The sequence below is a fragment of the Rattus norvegicus genome, chromosome 16 (assembly GCF_036323735.1).
Source record: "Rattus norvegicus strain BN/NHsdMcwi chromosome 16, GRCr8, whole genome shotgun sequence".
Taxonomy (NCBI): domain Eukaryota; kingdom Metazoa; phylum Chordata; class Mammalia; order Rodentia; family Muridae; genus Rattus; species Rattus norvegicus.
The window spans coordinates 26,459,623-26,481,494 of NC_086034.1; the positions used below are offsets into that span (position 1 = coordinate 26,459,623).

The 21,872-nt window shown below is 42.2% G+C and overlaps 1 protein-coding gene across 18 annotated transcripts in view; it reads left to right on the forward strand.

Annotated features, from left to right (window-relative positions):
- Positions 1-21,872, forward strand: part of Psd3 (pleckstrin and Sec7 domain containing 3) — a 563,941-nt gene that overhangs the window by 221,028 nt on the left and 321,041 nt on the right. For all 18 annotated transcript variants that reach the window (XR_010058293.1, XR_010058294.1, XM_039094961.2 and 15 more), the window contains one exon: positions 10,881-10,989. Coding sequence is in view for 15 of the 18 variants with exons in the window: in XM_039094961.2 (XP_038950889.1) it covers positions 10,881-10,989 (109 nt within the window). In the remaining 3 variants the exon portion in view is untranslated. The remainder of the gene's footprint in view (positions 1-10,880; positions 10,990-21,872) is intronic.

Genomic DNA, 21,872 nt, shown 5'->3' on the forward strand with positions numbered 1-21,872 from the left:
ACTGTTTGATGCAGATAGAATTACTGTCCCAAAGCCCTTTAGATAGTGAAGCCCATGGAAGTCAAGCTTTAAGTCATTTTGTCTTGACTGTTTCAGTCCTATTATTGTGTTAACTGGCCATCAGGACTTAACTTGAAGCTCATACGCTAACAATTTGTTATCGAACACCGGGCAGTTAATACATCCTGCCTGTGCTGATTAGGGCTTCGTCAGTGTGATGCAAGCTGGGCAAGGGGAGCCTCATTTGTGTAAACACAGACTGACTTGGAGACTTGTCTGTGAAGACTTGCCTGATTAATGCAGCCCATTTTGCGTGATGCCACCTCCGGACATGTGGTCTTCAGTTGTTTAAAACAGACATCTAAGCAATCTGTGGGGAGCAAGCTGCTAAGCAGTGTTCCTCTGCGATCCAAGCCACAGTCCCTGCTTCTAGATCTCTGCCATGCATCATGCCCAGTTCCCTTCATGGTGGATCATAAGCTGTAAGAGGAAATACGTTACTTTTGGTCATGGTGTTTGTCAACTTGTAATAAACTTGCAGTTTGAAGAAATGATTCCATTGGTGAGCTACTAAGGTAACTTTAGTATTAGAAGGGCATGCACATAATATATTTTACCATCTATATATTTTTAGAATGAAATTATGCTAAGCAATTCATCTAGACCATGGGTAAGGTTAATGTTTACCTGAGACTTGGTATCACTTTTTTTTTTTTTTTTTTTTTTTTTGGTTCTTTTTTTTTCGGAGCTGGGGACCGAACCCAGGGCCTTGCGCTTCCTAGGTAAGCGCTCTACCACTGAGCTAAATCCCCAGCCCCTTTGGTATCACTTTTGAGTACATTTCTGTTTTCTGGATCCATTGTTCTTTTTGGTGCCCCTCTTTGCCTCGACTATCTAGATGCTGCTTTATGGAGTCTCTTCCTATGTTCTGTGCATACGGCTTGTTTTCAGTACCCGGCCATTTCCTCTTTATAAGTGGACACACTGAGGGGCATTTCTAAACATCAGTTATTTATAGTCCGCTTGAACTTTCACAGAGGCTTTGCTTATGCTGCACTGAGTCGGATACGTCCCCGCCTTGCCAGCACTCCTTGCTCATGTGACTTAGCATCGGTTCAGGAGTGCCCACCGCATGTGGTGTGGATGGCTCTAGAATTCTCATTGCCAACCAGGAGTCTAGCAAGCAAGCTCAAAACTTTAAGAGTATTTGCTTTGACTTTCTAAAAATGTGAATCTTTATCTCATTTGCTTTGTTTGTGAATTTTAATTCATCAGTGCATAGACCCAGAGCTTGAGGAATAATAATAATAATAATAATAATAATAATAATAATAATAATAATGATAATAATAAAGGTAAGTCTGGGCAGGCAGAACCAGACAGGTGCAATAGAGACTTGACTCACTGGGCCTGCTCATTTGCTAGACAAGGCCCGCCCATCTGTCACCACTAACTGTGAGATGGTGGGAAGGTGGAGGGGGGGGGGTGCTGTAAGCTACTAGCATTTGGTCGTTAATTTTCTTTTTCTTTTTTTTTTTTTTCCTCGGAGCTGAGGACCGAACCCAGGGCCTGGTGCTTGCTAGGCAAGCGCTCTACCACTGAGCTAAATCCCCAACCCCGTTAATTTTCTTTTAATCCCTTTCTTTGACACTCCCAAGCACCATAGCTAGATACTTGCTACCTTAGCAGAACAAGCTGCGAGGAAAACTTGCTCCTGGGATCTTGAATTTGCTTTATAGAAAGCTGTGTTTTAGACAGCTCAGCAGCTTACCTTCCTAACCCTGACGTTTTACACCACACTCTCAATAAACAAGTAAACAAGTAGATATTTGGACAAATGAGTGAATAATAGATAAAGAAATGAATAAATGAAGCAAGTAGGGGTCACCTTTTGCAAACGCTTCTAATGTCTTACAGGTTTAGAATCCTATCTAAGGTGGGTTCAGGAACTTGCGGGATTTATATAATCTTCACTCCTGCAAGACAACTGAAGCAGGTCTAAGCTGAGGCTGTCAGGGGAAGATGTGTTTGGGTCTGTGACAGGCTTGTTTTCTTATTATTTCTACAGCTTTGTATGCTTCTTGATTAAAAAGTAGTGTGACGTTGGGCTGTGTTCTACAGCTTCTGCTTCCTCTCCCCACTGGTGCAGGCTCTGACTTTCACCTCCCTTGGGGAGCAGCAGAGTGTCCATTTGCCCTTGGCCCAGGGGAGCTGCTTTCAGGAAATGGGCATAGTCAATAGACAGCAGCTGGTAGGAAAATGAGACTGGACCTCCAGGGGCCTGTAAAAGGGCATGGATTCCGTTTTGTCTCTTTTGCTCACACTGTCAGAGACTAGCCCCCAAGCCAGCAAAAGGGCTAGGTGAGGGCATGATTATCTATCGCCTTGTGCACCCCCTCCCGACCCTGTGGCCCCTTTCCTGTGCTATCCTTTTGTTTTAATGCTCATCTCTTCAGTCTTAGAAATGAAGGATTTAGTCTTCTGCTTATTCTACTTTTCCGCCAGATGCTTTTAGCGGCTCTTGAGAGGCTTCCTGTCCCAACTCGATGTTTGTATTGACTTTTGAACATGCAATTAGCCTGTCCAGGGAATGGGAAAGAGTTAGCTGTAGGGGATGGGTGGGTTATCCCCTTCTTCCCAAACACCAGTTTTGTTTTATTTTTCTCGTTTACATGGAAGTACATGTATTTTTAGGGGAAAATGTGCATGAATCTCCATGTTTATTTCCAGGACATTGGAAGAATGGATGGTACACATTTTTAAAGTTGCAACAGGAAGTTTCCATTAAAGTGGAAGAGCTTCATGTTGTATTTGGATGTACTGTGCCAACAAGGACAGAATAGGACGGCAAATTCCATGCTAGTCTTATGGTTATTTCATTAATAACGCTTTGGTTCTTGGAGTCAGCAGAGGTGTGCTTACGGAAAATAAATGGTAATGATGGTTTTTGTTTACAGAATTACAGCACAGACAGATGTAGACAGGCACGAGTGCACACGCATGCGTATTTCTGTCTGAGCAGCAGTTTCTGTGGCTGCTGTAACAAACTTAGCTTGAAACACTGCAAGTTTAGTTTTTCACAGTTCTAGAGGCCACAGGAGGATTAGCCTCTCAGTGTGCCAGCTGGGCGGTGGCTTCTCTGGAGACTCCAGACGATAATGTTTCCTTGTATTCCAGATGCATTGCTCTGCTCTGGACCCCTTCCTTCACCTCAAAGCCAAGGACATTACGTTAACATCTTTTCTTTGAGTCCCTTTTGGTGAGTTTTGTCACAGAACTTCTGCCTGGTGTCTCTCTTGCTTCCTCAGGACACCTGTCATTGCATTTAAGGCCCGCTTGAATAATACAGGAGAGTCCTGCAACTTAATTTAATTATGCCTGTATTCTTCTTTATGAGGTTAATACATGACTCCCACTTCCCTTTCTCTGCTCTGAGTGTGGATTGAATTGGTTCTTTGCTTCTCTAGACTTTGGCTTTCTGTAACCTGAACCCTAACCCTTAGGTGTTAGTAATTAGCATACGTGTGTGTGTGTGTGTGTGTGTGTGTGTGTATGTGTGTGTGTGTGTTTGTGTGTGTGTGTGTGTGTGTGTATAAGTAAATAAACAGTCTCTTTTTGTACTTTTAAAAGTTTTGGAATACGAAGATGTGTCTTTTTATTTTTCCATCTAACCTTCAAAAGATCAAATGATCAAATGTCTCCTTGCTCTTACTGTCTCCCCTATTTTTGCTCTTATTTTTTGTTTGAAGCCCCTGCCTGTAATAAATCCTCAAAAACTGAGTGTATAAACAGAGATCAGCTGCTGTGGCTGGATGGGTGCTGAGAGCTTGAAGGAATCAGAATCCTTTCCAGATTGGACTCCCTGAGGTGCTCCCTGAGGTGCTCTTTCCAGCTAGCCCGTCTCTCAGCCTTGCAGGCTGCAGGTGGACTGGAGTGACTCACCACCTTATCTAACTTCCCTTCTCCTCGCACTCCCATTGCTCGCTGCAGACTCCTGTGAGGATACAGCCCCTCATCCTTAGTGCTGTTCTGGGTAAAAGGAAACAGCTGGGGCTTACATTCTGTCACGTGCTACAGAAAGAACAGAAGCCTTGGCCTGAGCAGATCTAACATTCCAGCGAAAGTTGGGCATTTCCTTTGGCCACGGGACCATCCCTAGGAAGGAGAGGTCGGTTTAAGGCATGCTAAAGAGATAGGTGGAACAAGGTGACCCTTTCCTTTTCCCTCCAGTTTGTCTTCTACCAGAGCAGTAAATCCAGCCACGTATAAAGCATCCAGGGAAATGTGATTTCCCCTTTTCTTCTGTATCTGTGGCAAACAAGCTTTCTTTAACATGTTCTCCCCAGCGTTTTGAGCTTCCTTATTCTCTCTCCCCACTTCCTTGCTTCCTGACCTCTGTGCTAGCTTAAATGGAATGCTCCTCCCACTCTCCGTCTCCCCCCGGGCTGCATCTGCAGTTTACAGCTGGTCTGCCCTGGGGGTTCTCTTTCAGACTCTAATAACATTGTCCTTGAGTTTCTTTTTGAGTCGTTCTTAAGTTCTCCTTTAAGTTCTCTTTAAGAACCCCAAGAGGGAACCCTGACTTACAGTGTATCTACCCTACACAATGTCTCTTTTGCCATTGTTTACTTCAGGTTTCCCTGATGCATTTGCTGGGCCCTTAACACAGTCCATGACTACTGAGTTAGTACTGCTGAGATCCCTTCCCTTGGCTTCAGATGGCTCCTTCTCCCTTGGTCTTCATGTGACCTTAGATTAGCACCTATTCTGCTGATCTCATTGTAATAACTTCCAAATACAGTTGTGGTTGAAGTATGGGGGTTAGGGCTTCACCACATATTGATCAGAGTACAGTTCAGGCAGGAACACCTCACCGTGCTTCTGAAGGGGATTTGGCTCTCTGCATGTGGCTGGTGTGTGCACAGTACCTGGGTAATGGGAACAGGAAGGGTTAAACAGGATCCGATGTGGAGCCGAGTGTTGGAATTAAGTGCTGCTTTAAAGGGAGTTGTGAAATATTATTTTTATAGTTTTCAATTTAGCTTTTAATCTTTTTTGGCCCAAAGCGCTCTGGAATACTCAACTGACTCTCAAATCATATTGAAGTTGAGATAATTAGAACAATGTAGTGTACGGTGCCTGCCTCACGCCTCACTGTATTCCCTCTCCGCCGCTCCTGTAGCCCCATTTGCTTTCTGCCCACTGCACTGAGCGTGACTTTTACTTCTGAAGTTTTCTACTTTGTTTTTATTCTCCTTCCCTATTCTGCAGCCAGAGATTTTCTACAATGTTTTTTATTATGTCTTCATTTTAACTGTGTTCTCTGACAGGAGGTGGAATTTGTGTGTCTCCTTACTTCCTTAAAGTTTCAGATTTTAAATTAGGGATGTTCATAGTAATCCTGGCTTGTGTGCTTCCTACCTTAGCCCTTCTGAGTGCCAAGATCACAGCCCTGTGTCTCCAAGCCGGCTATCCAGCTTCATTAGTGGTTTTATAGAGTAGGGAATCTGAAGTCCGGACACTTATGTTAATTGAGGAGTAGCGGGTACTAGCAGAGCCGGGTGTTAGTCCTGATCATCTAACTCAAGTTGTAAGTCCTCGACTTCCTTTTAAATTACATTTCAGGTGTTAGGATTTGAATCTGGGCCCTTATGCATGCTAAACATGCACTCCTCCTGCTTAGCGCATCCCCAGCCCCTGTTCTGAACGCTTATCGGAGAGATTTATGCTCTAAGTGACTGTGATAAATCAAAAGGAGTAGGCTTTAGTCAAGAAGTAATACAGATTGAAGACGTATTACTGAGTCATGCATGTCTTTAATCAAACTGATTATTTCAAATTCAGTCTTTCAGAGGTCTCCCATTATTGCAGAGCTAGGCGGAGATTTAAAAACATTAGCATAGGAAGAGCAGTATCAGCAGGACTCACAATCTCAAGATAATGAACATAAGGAGAGCGAGTTTTATTTCACTCAGCAAAGTGGAGGGATATTAGTGCCTTGATTCCAGCCTGGATGAAGACATCCCCATAATTGCCAAAATACAGAGTGCTTTGTTTAACTGGGACACTTTCATCAGTGTTATTCCTAGATCGAGCAACCCTTAAAAATTCTTTTTCCTCTGTGACCATCTGAGTATGCTTTGAACAGTGCTTCACTCTCACCTTTAGAGCCTGCAAGTCTATGCGTGGTTTGCCCTGGAGTTATCTGTATTTTGATGCTAATTCCACTGCCCCAAGGACAGCTGCCTAGTCACGCACTCAGGACTCAGGTGACTTCACCAGAACCTTCTCCCCACTGAATTTGTAAAATACAGGTGAGGGGCAGGTACAGGATAGAAGGAGGCCTGTCATTGGAGGAGAAAGAAGGATGGGCGGAGAGGAGAAGAGACAGGAGGGAGAGGGCAAGAAGCTATGGCAGGTGACATTAAGATTCCGCTCTGTATATTTACAGGTTGTTATTAATGTTCTTAAGGGATGGATGTGTACTGGGCTCTGTATGTTTAGGTGGGCAATTATCTTATCAATTGGATCTAAGGTTATTGTGTTGTGTGTTCTTTCATGTGTAGATTTAAGTGTAATGGAGTGTGGGGCGGCGGGTCTGGGCCATCATGGAATTGGAATGTGTGCTTCTGGCAAGATATCCAGCAGATATCTTGGGGCACTGCAGTGACAGACCTAGTGGGGGATAAAAGACAACCTTTTTTAATTTTTATATTTTAACCACAACAAGTCTAGGCACTCAAATTGTGGTCTGCTCAATATCAGACCTGCAAAAAGAATAGTAAGACTTCCAGTTGGTTCTTACCTACAATAAAGTATGAAAGCATGCCTGTCAGAGACGTGCTGCAGGCCACGTGATTCAGGGCCATCAGCATCACCTGGAATATAGGCAGGAAGTGTACATTCTCAGGCCGTGCACTAATGGATCTGAAGCTCTAGAGCACATCAGGGAAATATGTGTTGTAACAAGTGCTGTGGATTGTTTTAATCTGTGCTAAAGTTTGAGAACTCCCTGTCGTCAGTGTGTTTTAAGCAGTCTCGATCATGGCATCTACATACTTCACATTATGACTCTGTATCCGCACTGTGCTGGGCAGTTTGTGTTATCAACTTGTAACCACCAAAAGTCAATTGGGAAAAAGGGAAACCTCAACTGAAGACTTTTTTGGTTGGGGTTGGAGAGGTGGCTTAAAGGTTAGGAGTAGTGGCTGCTCTTACAGAGGACCCAGCTTCAGTTCCCAGCACCCAGACAGTGGCTCACAACCATCTGTAACTCCAGTCACAGGGGATTATTTGCCCTCTCTGGCCTCTGAGGGGCAACACGCATGCGAACGGTTTACACATATCCGTGCAGGCAAATACCCACATGTGATGTTGGTGATGATAATTATCATAATAATGATAATATGATTGCCTAACTTGACAGAGCTTTGACTCTGCCTCTGAGCGATTATCTTGCCTGATGGGCATCAGTCACTCTGAGCTGCATCGTCTCTAGCAGGTAGGCCGGGGGCATATAAAAGCTGAGTTATAGCGAGTGAGCAAGTCAGGAAGCTCAGTGAGCTGTGCTCCTCCACAGTCTCTGCCTCGGTTCCTGCCCTGAATTTTCTTAACTGTGGACTGTGATCTGGAAGTTAAAGCTGAAATAAATTTTTCCCTCCCCGAGTTGCTTTTGGTTAGTGTTATATCTCAGAAAAAGAAAGGCAAGCAGGACACTTATGCACAGCCTTACTTTTCTCTCAGTCCCCTCCCAGAGACACACAGACATAGACTCATGACTTAGAAGTTTGAGGAAAAAAAATCTTTAAATGTCCTTTTAGTTTTTTTCTTATTTTAGATTTTTAAAAGGTTTTAGTTTACGTGTATGAGTGACTGCCTGCATGTATGTACAGACATCATGGGTGCCTTGTGTCTTTGGAGGCCAGAAGAGTGTGTTGCATCCCCTGGAACCCAAGTTAAGGATGATTGGAAGCTACCTTGTGGGTTCTGGGAACCAAGCCTATGTCCTCTGTAAGAGGAACAGGCCCATGTTTGAATGCATCTGTGGATTTACAATCTGTGCATAGGGAGGGCCAACTATGTGTTTAAGATATATTAACATTTTTAAAAAAACATTGCCAAATTTCATCTTAAGTGAGAATCAGGATGTAAGTATTTTTCCTGAGTATGGACTTGCAGAAATGTCAGGATAGGCTCCCCATAGACCAAAAGTCAAAGATTATTGTTGCTCAAGCGGAACTTTTCTTTAGAATAGTCTTCAAGCTCTAATTGAGACTCTAAGCCAAAAGATTATCTTTCTTAGAACTGCTGAAGGTGCTTCACGCATTACATACTGGATGTGTGCTGGCAGCGCACTGACGAGCTCCTTCTTTACGGTTTACTTCCGTGGCGTGCTAAGTAGCTTTGGAGGTTACCTGGTGGCGGTCAAAGTTCAAGCTGTGGTAATATTCCTTCTCCAATCCCTTCCCGTCTCACTTCATATTCCCAGACGTGCAAGCCTGACTCCTGGATGCCATGCTCAAGAGCTATGTGCTCTGGATTTAGACTGCATGGAATCAAATCTAGAATATGTAATTTATTATCTGTACCACCTTGGACACATTATTTACCTGTCCTTTCCTCATCCACAAGATTGGGATGATAGCTGCACTCAGTTTACACCATTACTCTGAGCACTAAAGGATGCATTCCATATATCGCACTAGAGCAGTGCTTGACAGAAAGTAAGTGGTTAATAAATGTTATCCATTATAATTATACTTTATTTATTCTTTTCCTCTCTTACATTTGGCTGACTAGAACATTCCACAGATCTAAATTACTGGGTGCAGTGGCACAAGCCTGTAGTCCCAGCTACTTGGGAGGCTGAGACAGGAGGATCGCTTGAGTCCAGGGGTTCTGGGCTGTAGTACGCTATGCTGATCGGGTGTCCACATTAAGTTTGGCATCTATATTGTGACCTCCCGTGGTGGTCACCGCCTAAGGAGGGGTGAACCAGCCCAGGTTGTACAAAGATCTAAATTACCTCACTTTGTCTACTTAATGGTTGCCATCAGCTTTAGTCTCCCTTTGTAAGTGAACAATCTTAGAAATGTAAATAAATAAAAATATTTGATGGCTTTCTTTCAAGCTTTGATTAAAATGAGGCCTCATTCCCTAATCATCCCACATTTGTTCAATGCTTCTGAGAGCCCTGCTGCTGTCTGTTTGTCTCTGAAATGGACCCCTTACATGTTCTTTCAAGCTTCGTGACCTGCTCTCAGTATGGGCCATTTTCACACAGCTGTCCCTCTGTATGGTACACGTTCCTGTCCTTCCCATCGTCCTGTGGTTTTTCATTTCTGCAGCTATCACTTCCTCAGAAAACCATCCATAAGCATCTTCCCCAAATTAGGTCACCTTCTTTGGGAATCCCTGGGGGAGTTCCTTTTATTAGACGGAAGCTCTCTAAATACACAGATTACCATTATTTTCTCTCTGTTGGGGAAAAGGATAATTAATCTGTCCTTGTTAAACACATTACACTAAGAAGAATTCCAGAGATGAATTTTGCACATTGTAAGAAATAAATGATTGAGGTATTTTAAGGAATGGTGTCTGAAAATTCTGCAAGTTGACCTTGTGATGATGGTATAGGAGAGCAAGGTGAGTGACAGGGGTGTTACCACATGCTGTACTTGGCTGTCGTAGGGTGATGGAGTTGTAAGTGGTCCTTCTGTCACTGACAAACAGTTCTACTTCAAAGGCTGTAAGTCCGGAGATAGCCTTGTTTCAAGTGGTTACTTGATTGTTCACATAACCCTTGACGCCGGTGTTGCCCATAATGAAGGGTCAGCTCTGAGTCAAACATAAGACTAGATATTTTGTGGTCAAGACAGAACCCAGTGTAGATAATGTCATATCTTGGATGTTTTCATTCACAGGAGAGGCAAGGGGGTGACTCCATGGTGGGCATAGATCAAATTTCACCCATTACTTAATTCTAGGCCAGAAATAGGAACCACTCACTCTCAACACTTGCCTGAAAGCAGTCAGGAAGGAGGTCTTAGGAATTTTGATGTGAACCAGTTTTACCCCTGTAGTTTTTCTTTAAATAGCAGCCTTTTAAGAATCTGGGCAGATGCTCAAATTTAAGACAGATTGTATCAATGGAATTACAGTTAGTCCTGTGCATGCCTTGTCTAGCTGAGTGGTATTTCTGATGTACAGATGTGGTAACTTTTGGAGAAAGGTACTTTCTTTTGGTGTGGCTCAATAAAAGAATTGCTTGGTGTTAATCAGGCAGAAAATAACATAAGGTTTTTAATAACTAAAAACTGGCATAAACTTACTGTGTGTGCATGCATGTGAGAGCCTGTTCATGTGGGTACATATGTGAGTGTGCATGTGTAAGCCAGAGGTTAACCCTTAGTGTCCTTCCTGAGGAGCTGGTCACTTTGTTTGAAACAGTTTCATTGGTCTGAAGCTCACTGAAGGTTACAGACTGACGGCTCCCGTGCTTGTTTGTTTCAACATACATTCTAGGTATGGGACTTAGCTCACTGTGCTTACTTAGCAGGCTCTGTACTGCTCTACATAAGTGTTTTAGAAGAGTTTGTCATAAGCCTGCTGCACAGCCGTAGCAGGCTTTGCGTGTGTTCCTCCTCACCCCCATAGACATCACAGGTTTACCATTCTTTTGGCTTGGTCTCACTGAGGAAACCATGTGTCCTGGTTGTATTTTGATTTTTTCTGTTTATTTCCTTTTGAGTGATTATATGGTAGTGTATCAAGCATCTCTAGCATGATGGCTTGATCATTCCCTTCCTGGGCGATTTGTTTGCTCATTATTTGTTATGCTGCATTCGTGATGATGTCTTTGTTTGGTTCTCATTTTGCAGGCAGAGCCGTTTGTTTGGGTTAACAATGCATCAGCACATTCCCAGAGTGTCGCCAAGGCAAAGTACGAGTTTCTGTTTGGCAAGTCAGAAGAGAAAACCCCGGATGCTAGTAAGTGTTTGTAACATTGCCTTCCAGGTAAAAGATGTGTGGTCCTACTTATTTCTGCATCCTGTACTTACCGGCATCACTTCCTGCTCACCCTTGGGAAGCCTGTGTGCTCCAGCTGTTCTCTAGAGCAGTCTTCCCAATGCTAGAATTGGATGTAGTCCCTACAGCTTGCTCTAGGTAATTTCAAGTCTGCTTTCCGGATAATTTTCAGCTTCCGATACTTCAGGTTTCCAGAATTAACTAATTGCTACTAAGATTTTATTTTCCACATTTATCGTTGTTCTATATAACTGTCCTTTAGTTTTGGCTACTGTCACATGCTATGGAGAGTCGATTCCACAAGTGTTTTAGACAATGTAATCTTAAGAGAGCTTTCATTTGAAAAATTACTGTCACATTGTAGAATTAGAAGCAACACTCTTCAGAACAGCTTAGAACAGATAGAACTGGCGTGAGTACTGCTATCAGCAATCCTCTCAACTAGCTACTTCCTTCCCATTCCAGCACTATACTGTGTACTTTGAATAGTGCATCTTATTTGATCCTCAGGGAAGTCCCGTACATTGCCTCTGTTATCCCCTTCATCAAGAGGTGGAATCGAGATAATTTCCTGTCAGTTTCCTGACCCTAAAGCTTGAGCGTTCAATCCATGGGAGCCACGCATTTCAGAACACGGAGCACATTTTCCTAAGAGAGTGTGAGAGATGCAGTCTTTTTTAAAGAGTCTCAGAACTCTCATCTGTGTCTGTGGAAAAGTGGTGGTGAAGGCAGGTATCGGCCTTTTGGAAGCCAGGAAGCCTTGAGAATTTGTGCTTTGGAGTTAGACCCTGGGAATCCCATGCTTGTAGCTCACAACCTTGTGGCAGTGTGGACATTAGCCACCAACTTTCTAGTCTGGAAAATTGATCTCAGTGATAGGTCTCAATCATTCTGTGATATGCAAAGACCTCGTAATCGTGCTGGGACATAGCAGGTGCTTCTGGTGTGATTGTTGTATTAATGAGGACGATAGCAGGTCTTCATGGCCGTATCCCTGACCTTCAACTGTTCCTCTTACAATGATAATCATCGTCTTTTCACCTGCATCGTTACCTAACGCTGTTTTACATGTATAAGGGGTTTGACCTAATGTGCTCGGTGTTTGGTTGAAAACAGAACGAGTGATTCTGTATTTTATATTGGCATGATAGTTGGTATTGTGGAACAACATTTTAAGATTTCTAAGAAGTCAATGCATGCATATGCACTTAATTCTTGTAGTCTTTTATAATTTCTCTATTCATAATCACCTTAAGACAGCTTGGAAATCCTTCGCTGCTTTGAACTTTAGATGTCACCTTGTGGATTTCTGCTTTTTTCCCATTTTTACTCTGATGAAACACAATTTTTACTTATGAAAACAATGGGTAGTGCTCTCTGTGTCAATAGTGAATAGAGCTATTGGCAAGATTGTGCATCTGTTGGGCTTCTTACCTAGAGTTGTGTGAAATATTTAAAATTCAGTTAAGGGAAACATACACCCTTCATACCACCTGACCGTTTTATTCCTTGATATTTACCCAAGAGAAATTCAAATTTATGACCACTTTTCCTGGAATGTTCGTAACCTACCCTTTGCTTTGCTGTCTGGGAAACCAAACATATTTGGAGTTTATGCTTTTTAAAAGTAACAACAGAAACTGGAATGAAGGGACGATGGGCGGTGGGCGGTGACTCTGTGTGGGGAAAACTTGTCATTTCTGCCTTAACACTAATTGGCTTGGATTCAGTGTATGGTATATGCTGGAGTCTCTTCCTTAGTCCTTTGAGATTTGTCCTTGAAAACATTGTCCTTGAAAACTACAAAACAAAGCACTTGAAAGGAAATCACACATAAGTCATTGGGCCAGAGGCATGCTTTGAGATTTTTCTTTCTTCTTTTTCAGATCATTATTGTTAAGTCATGTGAGAACGTGGATGAAACTTTTAAGTCTAAACTGTAGAGCCAAAGGATAAAGTGGGAAGGGCAAGAGAAATGTGTAATTTTTACAGCTTTAAGACTGTACTAGCTCAAGTCTAATGTTTTATAAGTCTTTTGAATCATTATATAATTTAAAGTTTAATGCTATAAATATTGTAATTATAAGTACATGTAGAAAGAATTTTAGAAACATTTTTATTGACAAGAAAATGAAGATCTGTTTTCTACTAAGTCTTATGAAAGGATTAAATGGTATTTTTAATGTTCTTGGTCCATCACCTTATTTCTCCTGATGTTAATATTTAATATTTACGGTAATTATACCGAAACTTGTAATTCTCCTATGGCTATAGAGTTGAGTTCATGGTAAAGAGTATCCAAACTTGAAAGGTATATGCAGTTGTTCCTGTTAATGTGGCGCTCTCTAAAGAGTGGACTCTAGTCAGATTACTCCTACAGCATGGTGCACTGGGGGCTGATACAGAACAGGACACACAACAGACCCCGAGTTGATAGGAGAGCGTGAAGGGAAGTTCCCCGTGCTGGACAGAGGAATCAAAGTCAGAGAAGGCTGGCTCCATCATCAGCAGGCCCAGGAAAGGATATTTTTGTTCTGATGAGAACAGTTCAAGTACTGAACAGTGTCAGCACAAGAAGCTAGCATGTAGTTTTTGTAAAACTGGGCACTGTGCGTGGAAATTTTGGCTAGAAAAGTTGTGCATTACCTAGAAGCTGTTAGAGTGTGGGGTTGTGGCTTGGCACATCAGTTTTCCCGGAGTTCTGAAGGTAGGGGAAAATTCATTTCTTGTGGAATTGAAGCCCAACGTTGAGGTAGGGCACCAATGAGAGTCTGTGCAAAGCCTAGGAAGTGACAAAGAAATGTCACAAACTTGCAGGATTTAATGCAAAACTGTCCTTTTTTTTTTTTTTTCCCAGTTAAGGACATATAAAGGTCTACATTAACAAATACATCCCTAAAATGACAGGCCCACAATTAGTATTATTTGTATAAAGCAAGGAAGCTCTTTGGGAAGGATAGTCAGCATTTATAACACAGATAACCAGACCCAAACCCCACTGGATATTCTGAAACTGTAAAATAGTGTTCTATAAACATAAACTGGGGCAAACCATTAAGGTACAGCAGGAACCTAAGAGGAAGATGTGCACATGATTAGGAAACAGTCTGTGTGTCCTTGGTGGATTTAAAATTACAGATAGTGAACCGACACTAAAACAATGGACTATTAGGTGTAAAGTTATTCTATTTCTAGTTAGTTTAGTTGTTAAATCCACATTAACGGAGAGAGAGGCCCAGTGAAGGATTGTCTAGGTGGGCTGGCCTGTGAGGGATTCTTCTAATTTTAGTCAACTGAGATGGAAAGACTCGACCTGAATGTGGGCAGCCCTAGGTAGGGAGCCGAGCAGTAAGCGTGCATGCATTCATTTCTCTGCTCTCTTGCCGTGGGTGTAACCAGCTACTTCAAGTGCCTGCCTTGACTCTCCTGCAGTGATGACCTATAACCTGGAATTAATTGAAGGGCATGCTGCTCTTCGTCAGTGTGGGTTTTTTCCTTTCTTCCCAGCAAGAGCAATGAAATTGAGTCACTGAACTAGAGCCTGATCTTACTTCATGATCTCCCATTGCTTTACCTACCAAGTGCCACCATAGGAAAGTGACGAGAAGGGGCGGGGGGGATGGCAGGGAGGAGAGCATCCCAAATCCCAAGCACGGCTACCTCTCATATCATGTCTGTCTTCTTGTTCCGGATCTGAGCGGACATCCTTTCGTTCAGTGTTCATTGACTGACTGTTCCTTATGCAATGGTCCAGGCCTCCGTGCTGGTGGTTTTTGTTTTCTCTTTCTGTATTTCTCTTTCTGTATTTATTTATTGACCAGATTTTTTTTATAAGGGGCAGGAATTTTATTATACACCCCAGGATTGCCTCTAACTTACCGTCCTCCTGCCTCATCCTCTCGCGTTTTGGGATCCCAGGCATATTTCATCATATATAATAGGATAGCTTTAGATCTTAACTAGGTAGAAATTGCCATTTATCGAGCTGCCAACAGAAAGATTGTTCTGGTTCATATTCTTATTCCCAAACTTAATCAGAAAAATAGGCTGCTTCACTTTTAGTCTGTTAGAAGTAAACATTTATTTTTTTTACATAAAAAATAGTATACATGTTATTGTAAGTATAGTGTGAACTTTAGGCTTTTTGTTGTAAAATGACGTGTCTGTATGAGAAGTGGAGTCTTGAGTAAATTATACAGGACAGAAGGAGTCGGGAGGGTCAGCTCTCCTCTCTGCCCTCCAGGCTCCACTAACACTGTGCTCTTTAGCCCTGATCTTGCACATGCTGGGAGCGCTTTCTCCACACCCTCGGCCTACGTCCCATGTCCCTGTCACTGAGTTTGGGATATTCCTTCTTCATTTTGTTTTTCTGCCCGCATGTAAGTTTGCTGTTAGGAACATTGCTGGCATTTGCCTCAGTAATTCCTGCTTACAGATTCTCTATGTAAAATGAGAAGACAGTTGGCTTATATAGGCTATCTGAGGCAGATTTATATGGTGTGTGTGTGTCTGTGTGTGTTCTCTTGCTTGCACTTTTAAGTCTTATGTAGAGCTTCCCTTCTCAAGGTAACTGAGCAGTTGGCTCATGACGTCATGGAGGTGAGGGCGCAAGCTCTCTGCTTCTCCAGCTTTCCATCAGAAGCCTCTGGAATCTGCCTTTACTCAGACCAGACTTGTGGTATTTACATTTTATATTTTAACAATGACAAAGGCTTTTGAACTTTTAATACAGACCGACTCTAAATAGATAAATGTGGCTTTTGCACTTAAGAGCAGCCACTACATACCCTAGTAGTGTATGTAGTTGTGCCTGAAGGGGAAGAGGAGTAGCGCCTGTGTGTGTGTGCGCGCCCTCTGCTGGCCACGAAAGGTAGACTGCACTGGAGCACTTCAAGGAGTCTGGGGGGTGGAGCAGCATTTTCTTAGATGGACAGATGGATGGTCACCTTTTCTTTTCTTAAATATATTGTCACTGTGTTAATTGTAGGAGGAATCTATTTCCGTCTGGGAGGTATGCTTCTTATCCTAACCGTCTGATAAGTGAATTTGTGCTAAATTTTTTCTAGGCCATTACAAAACTGTTGTCTGCAAACCTAGACTTAATTCTGATTAGGTGTACTGCTTTGTTCTCCTCATTCGTGTGTGTGTGTGTGTGTGTGTGTGTGTGTGTGTGTGTGTGTGTGTGTGATTGCTTTCCCCCTGGAACTGAAGTCTTAGGTTACCCATTCCCTTTGCACCTCTGCTGTCCTGCCGTCATACTTCTTGATCCCTCAGTGCTGACAAATTGATATTTGCTCCCTGCCTATCACTACTCATCGTTTCTGATCACTCTGCAGGCTTTCGCTCTACCCTGCATTTCTGGAGGATGAGTTTTGTTCTGGCTTGATGATCGTGAAGACCTTTCTGTCACAGCTCCCTTTACCTCTGGACATGTCCATTCTGTTATTGTTCAATTGTTTTTCCTCTGTATGTTACAGCCGTTACTCACTCCCGAGCTTCTTATTATTGTATTTATGTTTCGTGCCTACTACTTTTTCATTCCTGTTGTAAAATCACTTGACACCCTCCCCCAAACTTTTTTAAATCAATACTTATATTCATAGTTTCAGTCACCTTCCTGTTAATCTTCATTGCAGTTCTTTCATAGATACGTCATTGTGATTTTCTAAGTAATTGGTCAGATTTTTTTCCAAGATTACCCCGTATTCCCTGAATTTATGCTTCCTACAGGGTCCATTCAATTTCATTAAATTTTCGGACTTCCTTTTGAAGGCAGTCTTCTACTCCAGATGATATTACGATTTGTTTTTACAGTGCTATGTATGCATTAAAGTTTGTCCCCAGATATAGGTGAGGTTTTCGTAAATGTGTGGTGTGTCCTTCCTGCGGAGTGGGGCTGGGGTGGGTCTGTGAGAAGCAGGGAGGAGCATGTAGACTGGCACAGGGTGAGCCCCAGCCACACTCATGTGGACTGTCCTCTGCAGAGCAGAGCAGGTCAGGAGTGGGGCCCTCATGGCCTGTTGCTTTTCAGGCAGTGAGTGATGGCACACTCCCACCCCCATGTCAGATGCAGATACTTGCTGAGGCTGGCTTTCTAGCTTCCCTGTGTTTCTCCTTTAGGATGAGTGTGCCTGCTGGGTATATTTGGGGTCATGACTTCTGATGTCTCTCATTAGTGATTGTAATGTTTGCATATGTGTTGCTTCTTGAACACCTTAGAGAAAATAAAACAAAGTTTGTGCCTGTTTGCCACAGTGACAAAATAATTGTTTCTGTAGGAAAAATAGAGTTGCATTGCTTTATTGAGATATAATTTATGTAACAGTATAAATCACCTATTTAAAATATAAAATTCATTGTTAGCCTATTATAATTCTGTGTCCATGATCATAATTGATTAGGGCATTTTTTTTCCTCAAAAAAAAAAAAAAGTGACTAAACCAGTAGCAGTTCTCCAGACAACCACACTTATCTCCTTGTCTCCTTCCACAGGCTTACTTATTCTAGAGCCTTCATATAAATAGAGTCTGCTGTACCTGGCTTTGCTCTCTAGTGGATTTCTGTGACATTAATGATGTTTGTCATCTTTTAATGTGCCTGCTAGCTTACTGTTTGCTGTTTTTGTTCATTCATATCCATTTTCAGTTTTTAATATCGTTTATCAGTCTTTCACTATTGAGTTGTAAGAGCTCTTTATATATTCTGAATGCAGGTTTCTTATCAGAAATATGATTGAAAGATTGTTCCTTGATAATATGTTCCTTGATAATGTGAAGTTTAACCATCCCATAATAAAGTCAGGTTCTATCTATTTCTTATTTACTCTTTTTGTGTAATATCTATTTGCATACTCCATGTTTATGCCCGTGTTTTCAAGTTTTGTAGTTCTCTTATTTGTAGGTCTGTGATCCACTTTTAATTAAAAGAAAGGAAAGAAATGTTTTATGGTATGTGCATGCGCGCGCGCGCGTGTGTGTGTGTGTGTGTGTGTGTGTGTGTATGTTTGTGTGCATGTGCCTGTGTGAGCCTGTATGTAGACCACAGGATAACATGCAGGGAAGTCGACTTTCTCCATTTACATATGATGTGGGTCCCAGAGATTAAACTCAGGTCAGACTGGGGGCAAGAACCATAACATACTGAGATATCTTGCCAGATATATGGTTTAGTTTATTTGTTGTATAAAGATGTGCAGCTAGGTAATCTTGATAACAGAGAGAACATGTTAGTACATTACCGATTGGGTGAACTCTGCTCTATATAGACAAAACAAAATGTAAAACAGAAATATAAAAAGAACCACAGCAAACAAGCAAACAGAAATGGGCATTCTAGCCGTACAGGGCACAGAGAAGTCCTCATTCTAATCTGTGTGTAGCCCTAGGATCTAGGAAAGCTGGACTCAGTACTTTAAGAAAAACACAATTTGTCATAGAAACCGCAGACAGACAAAGGAATGAATGATAAATCCACTAATTATAAGGTTTTCTGTTGACTTATTTTCTTGTCTCCACCACAGATTTAAGTCAGTTTATAATTTCATTGTGAATCTTTTAGAAAGACTCTTTTTGGAACCTTTCATTTAGTTTGATCTTTTCTGTACTCAGACTGCAGAAGAGTTGACTTTACAGCATGTTACGTTAATATGCTCAGTAGCACTTGGCCCTTACTGGATGGACAGATGGTCTTCATTACTTTATCTGGACCACAGATCCTGCTTGGTAGGCCATAATTTCATCTGGCTTTGGTTTGGTCAAGTGAGCTGTAGAGTGATTATAAAGTCTCCTTTTGGGTAGGGTCATTCAAATAATGGGCCCACTCCATACAGTACTAGTCCACGTGCCTGCAGAGTGAGCTGTGCCTCAGTCTCTGACTGGAGCTACTTGGTCATCACATGCATAGATAACCATGGAGTGTTGCAGAAGCAATCTGGAAGGCTTACTAAAGGCTTAACCTTGTTCCCACTGTCCAGTATAATATTTTTTCCATTTTTAGACTGATGTCCATTACTGCATTGTTTTATTTATGTGGCGCTGTGGATGGCAGACCCACTGTATGCTAGACATGCACTCCAAGGATCCAGCTGCATTCCTAACCCTGACTTTTTTCTACCTTCCCTCTCTTCTTAGGGCCACACTACATACAGTTCAGGTGACCTTTGAACTTATAAAACTCCTTCTTTAAGCAGTAAATGCTAGGGTCACAGTGTGGGATAACATTCCAAGCTCTGATTCGCACCCCCTTCCCTTTCAATCTCCTTTATCCCCTCCCCTCTTTTTCGTTCTGTTCTGTATTGAAAAGCTAAGGAGCCAAGGATGATGACGTAGGTTTGTAGTCTGATTACTTAGGAGACTGAGGCAGAATAAGCATTTAATCCTGACAATTCAGATCAGTTTTCACAACACAGTGTGAACACACACACACACACATACACACATATACACACACATACACACACATACACATACACTCACTCACACACACACTCACACACACACTCACACACACACACACACACACACATACATACACCCCTGATAAGCAGAATTTAAGTTTTTCTTGAGAATAAAATCAGATCAACTACTTTGGGATGGATAATCGTAGGTTATTTAGAACCAAAAAATTTGCTGCATGAAATATAATTAACACCAGACTTTTTTTACATGAGCTTACTAACCATTTATGATTAATTTGAAACTGTTTGCCCATGTTTCATATATTGGAGAGATTGATTCTTACTGACTTGTGCAGCTCTTTGGATGCTGGTAGGACTATATTCTTGAGATGTAGAATTCAGAATATTTTAATTGTTGGTGCATGATCTGCTTCACAAACGCTGTCTTAGCAGTGTCTCCCTGCATTTTTCCTTGCCAAACTGTCTCAGTTCAAATTGCCTTTTCCTTTTATGTATCTTCCCACTTTTACTTTGCAAATCAGAGATGACATACTGGTATCTTTAGTTTATGCTGTGAATGATCCACTTGTGTAAGGGAAAGCCTAGCTGTTAGAATTGAGGAAGCTTCATGGAACCACACAATCCTGACGCTCCTGGTGATAAGGTGGAGACCGGCGCTCAGCCGTGCTCTGCTGCCAGGCCCCCACCAACCGCCCTCTAGTGTGCACTCATCCTATTCCTCCTACCAGTGGGCACTTGGCCTTAGGGCCCAGCATTAAAATCTTAGCTTGCGCTCATGTTTGTGTTTGTGATTTCAAGGAAGTCACATGTTGCAATCCAGAGTTGTATCCCATCATAGATTTTCTTAAATCCAGTGAATACTTGAGGCTTCCAAGGCTCCAAGGCACATGGGGTGCTGTCCTTTCTCTTCACGAACTCCCTTTCTCCCAAACTGTATAGAAGTGAGGGCCATATGTGTGGATCTGCTTTGCCAACCTCTAATTTGTGGAGGCCAAGACTTCTAGAGTCCTATGAGGGTGGATGGGATAATACTGGAAAAAGTTGTTTCATGTGCTGTGTTGTTTTTAGTGTGGGGAACATTCACGTGATGTGGGAACAGTATGTTTCTAATTACTTGTGCTTTGAGTATAGTATATAAAAACTTTCTGAATGACCTTTAACACAGGTTTTCTTAGACAGCAACTGCCTTACCCATCAAGGGCAGGTTAGGATCTTGACTTTGACTTTGGAGATGTATTAAGAGTTGGGTCAGGATGGTGAACTATCGTTCCTCACCAGGCAGTGGTGAGGTTACAGAGTCACCTGTTAATGTACTTATCTCTCTTGACTCCTGCCTTGCTTTCAGGGTGGATTTTCCCTTTGACAAATAGTGTTTCACTAACATGAAGAGTCATAGAATTTCAGTTACATTTCCATTTTTCTTTATGCTGTATTTAGGAGATTGTATTGATTATTTTTAATTTTTATCTTCTAGCTTTATGTTGCTTACGACTCTTGCTTCAGGATAATAAAGTATGCTTTCAATCCATGTGTTATTTTAGAGTTTAGCATCCCAATTCTTACAAAGGAGTGAGCACATGTAAACTGATCACTTATCTCCTAAGGAGCACTAATCCAGTGATTATCTAGGGAACCCTGGGGATTTCTGCATTTCACAGAACACTTAGAAGGTGATAATCTTTGTATCATGGTACACTGGAAGCAAGGAATAAAGGTAGCTTTTCCATTTCTGCCCCAGTCCCGGCTTGGTCCACTTTCAGGTGTACTGTAGATGCCCTGGAGGCTTCTTACGCTTGTTAAAAATTCAGGATCTGCTGAGTCTCTCCAGTAACTCTGATTCTGTGCTACTGTAATGAACTCCGTAGATAGGCAGATCAGGTTAGTCCCACTGAAAACATGGAGAGGCGGGGCCCTTCTCTAAGGACATGAGGGGTAATGGTAAGGGATTCTGAGATAAAGCAGAGGCAGGGGAACACCTGGTTGGTTGGATTTTCTCTATCGATGTTGGAGATGGTGTAACACACACCACTAGAAGATCAAGAAAAGCTCTCCTGGCTCCTTTTACATCGGCTCAGCTCTGAGGACGGTGACCTAAAAAGCTGAGCACATGTGCAGAAACGCTGCAGATTTATTGTAGGATTATTTGGAAGTTACAATGAAAGGACATCTGCTTTAACAAGGGGGTAGAAAGCCCAATTTTAGAGAGAATTAAGGAAACTGTAGCAACTGGTGAGTTTCAGGGTTGTCATTAGTTGCATATTAGCTGATTAATAAAAGTTTGCAGGGAGTCGGGAGTCCAGCTGGCTCTGTGACCTGAAGGATCAATGGTGGGAACCAGCCAAGGGCCCAGGTCAAGGTGAGCTGTCTTCCAGCCTAAAGGAGCATACATGGGTGGGGACCTTGGAGGGTGGAGGAGTTGACAGATCAG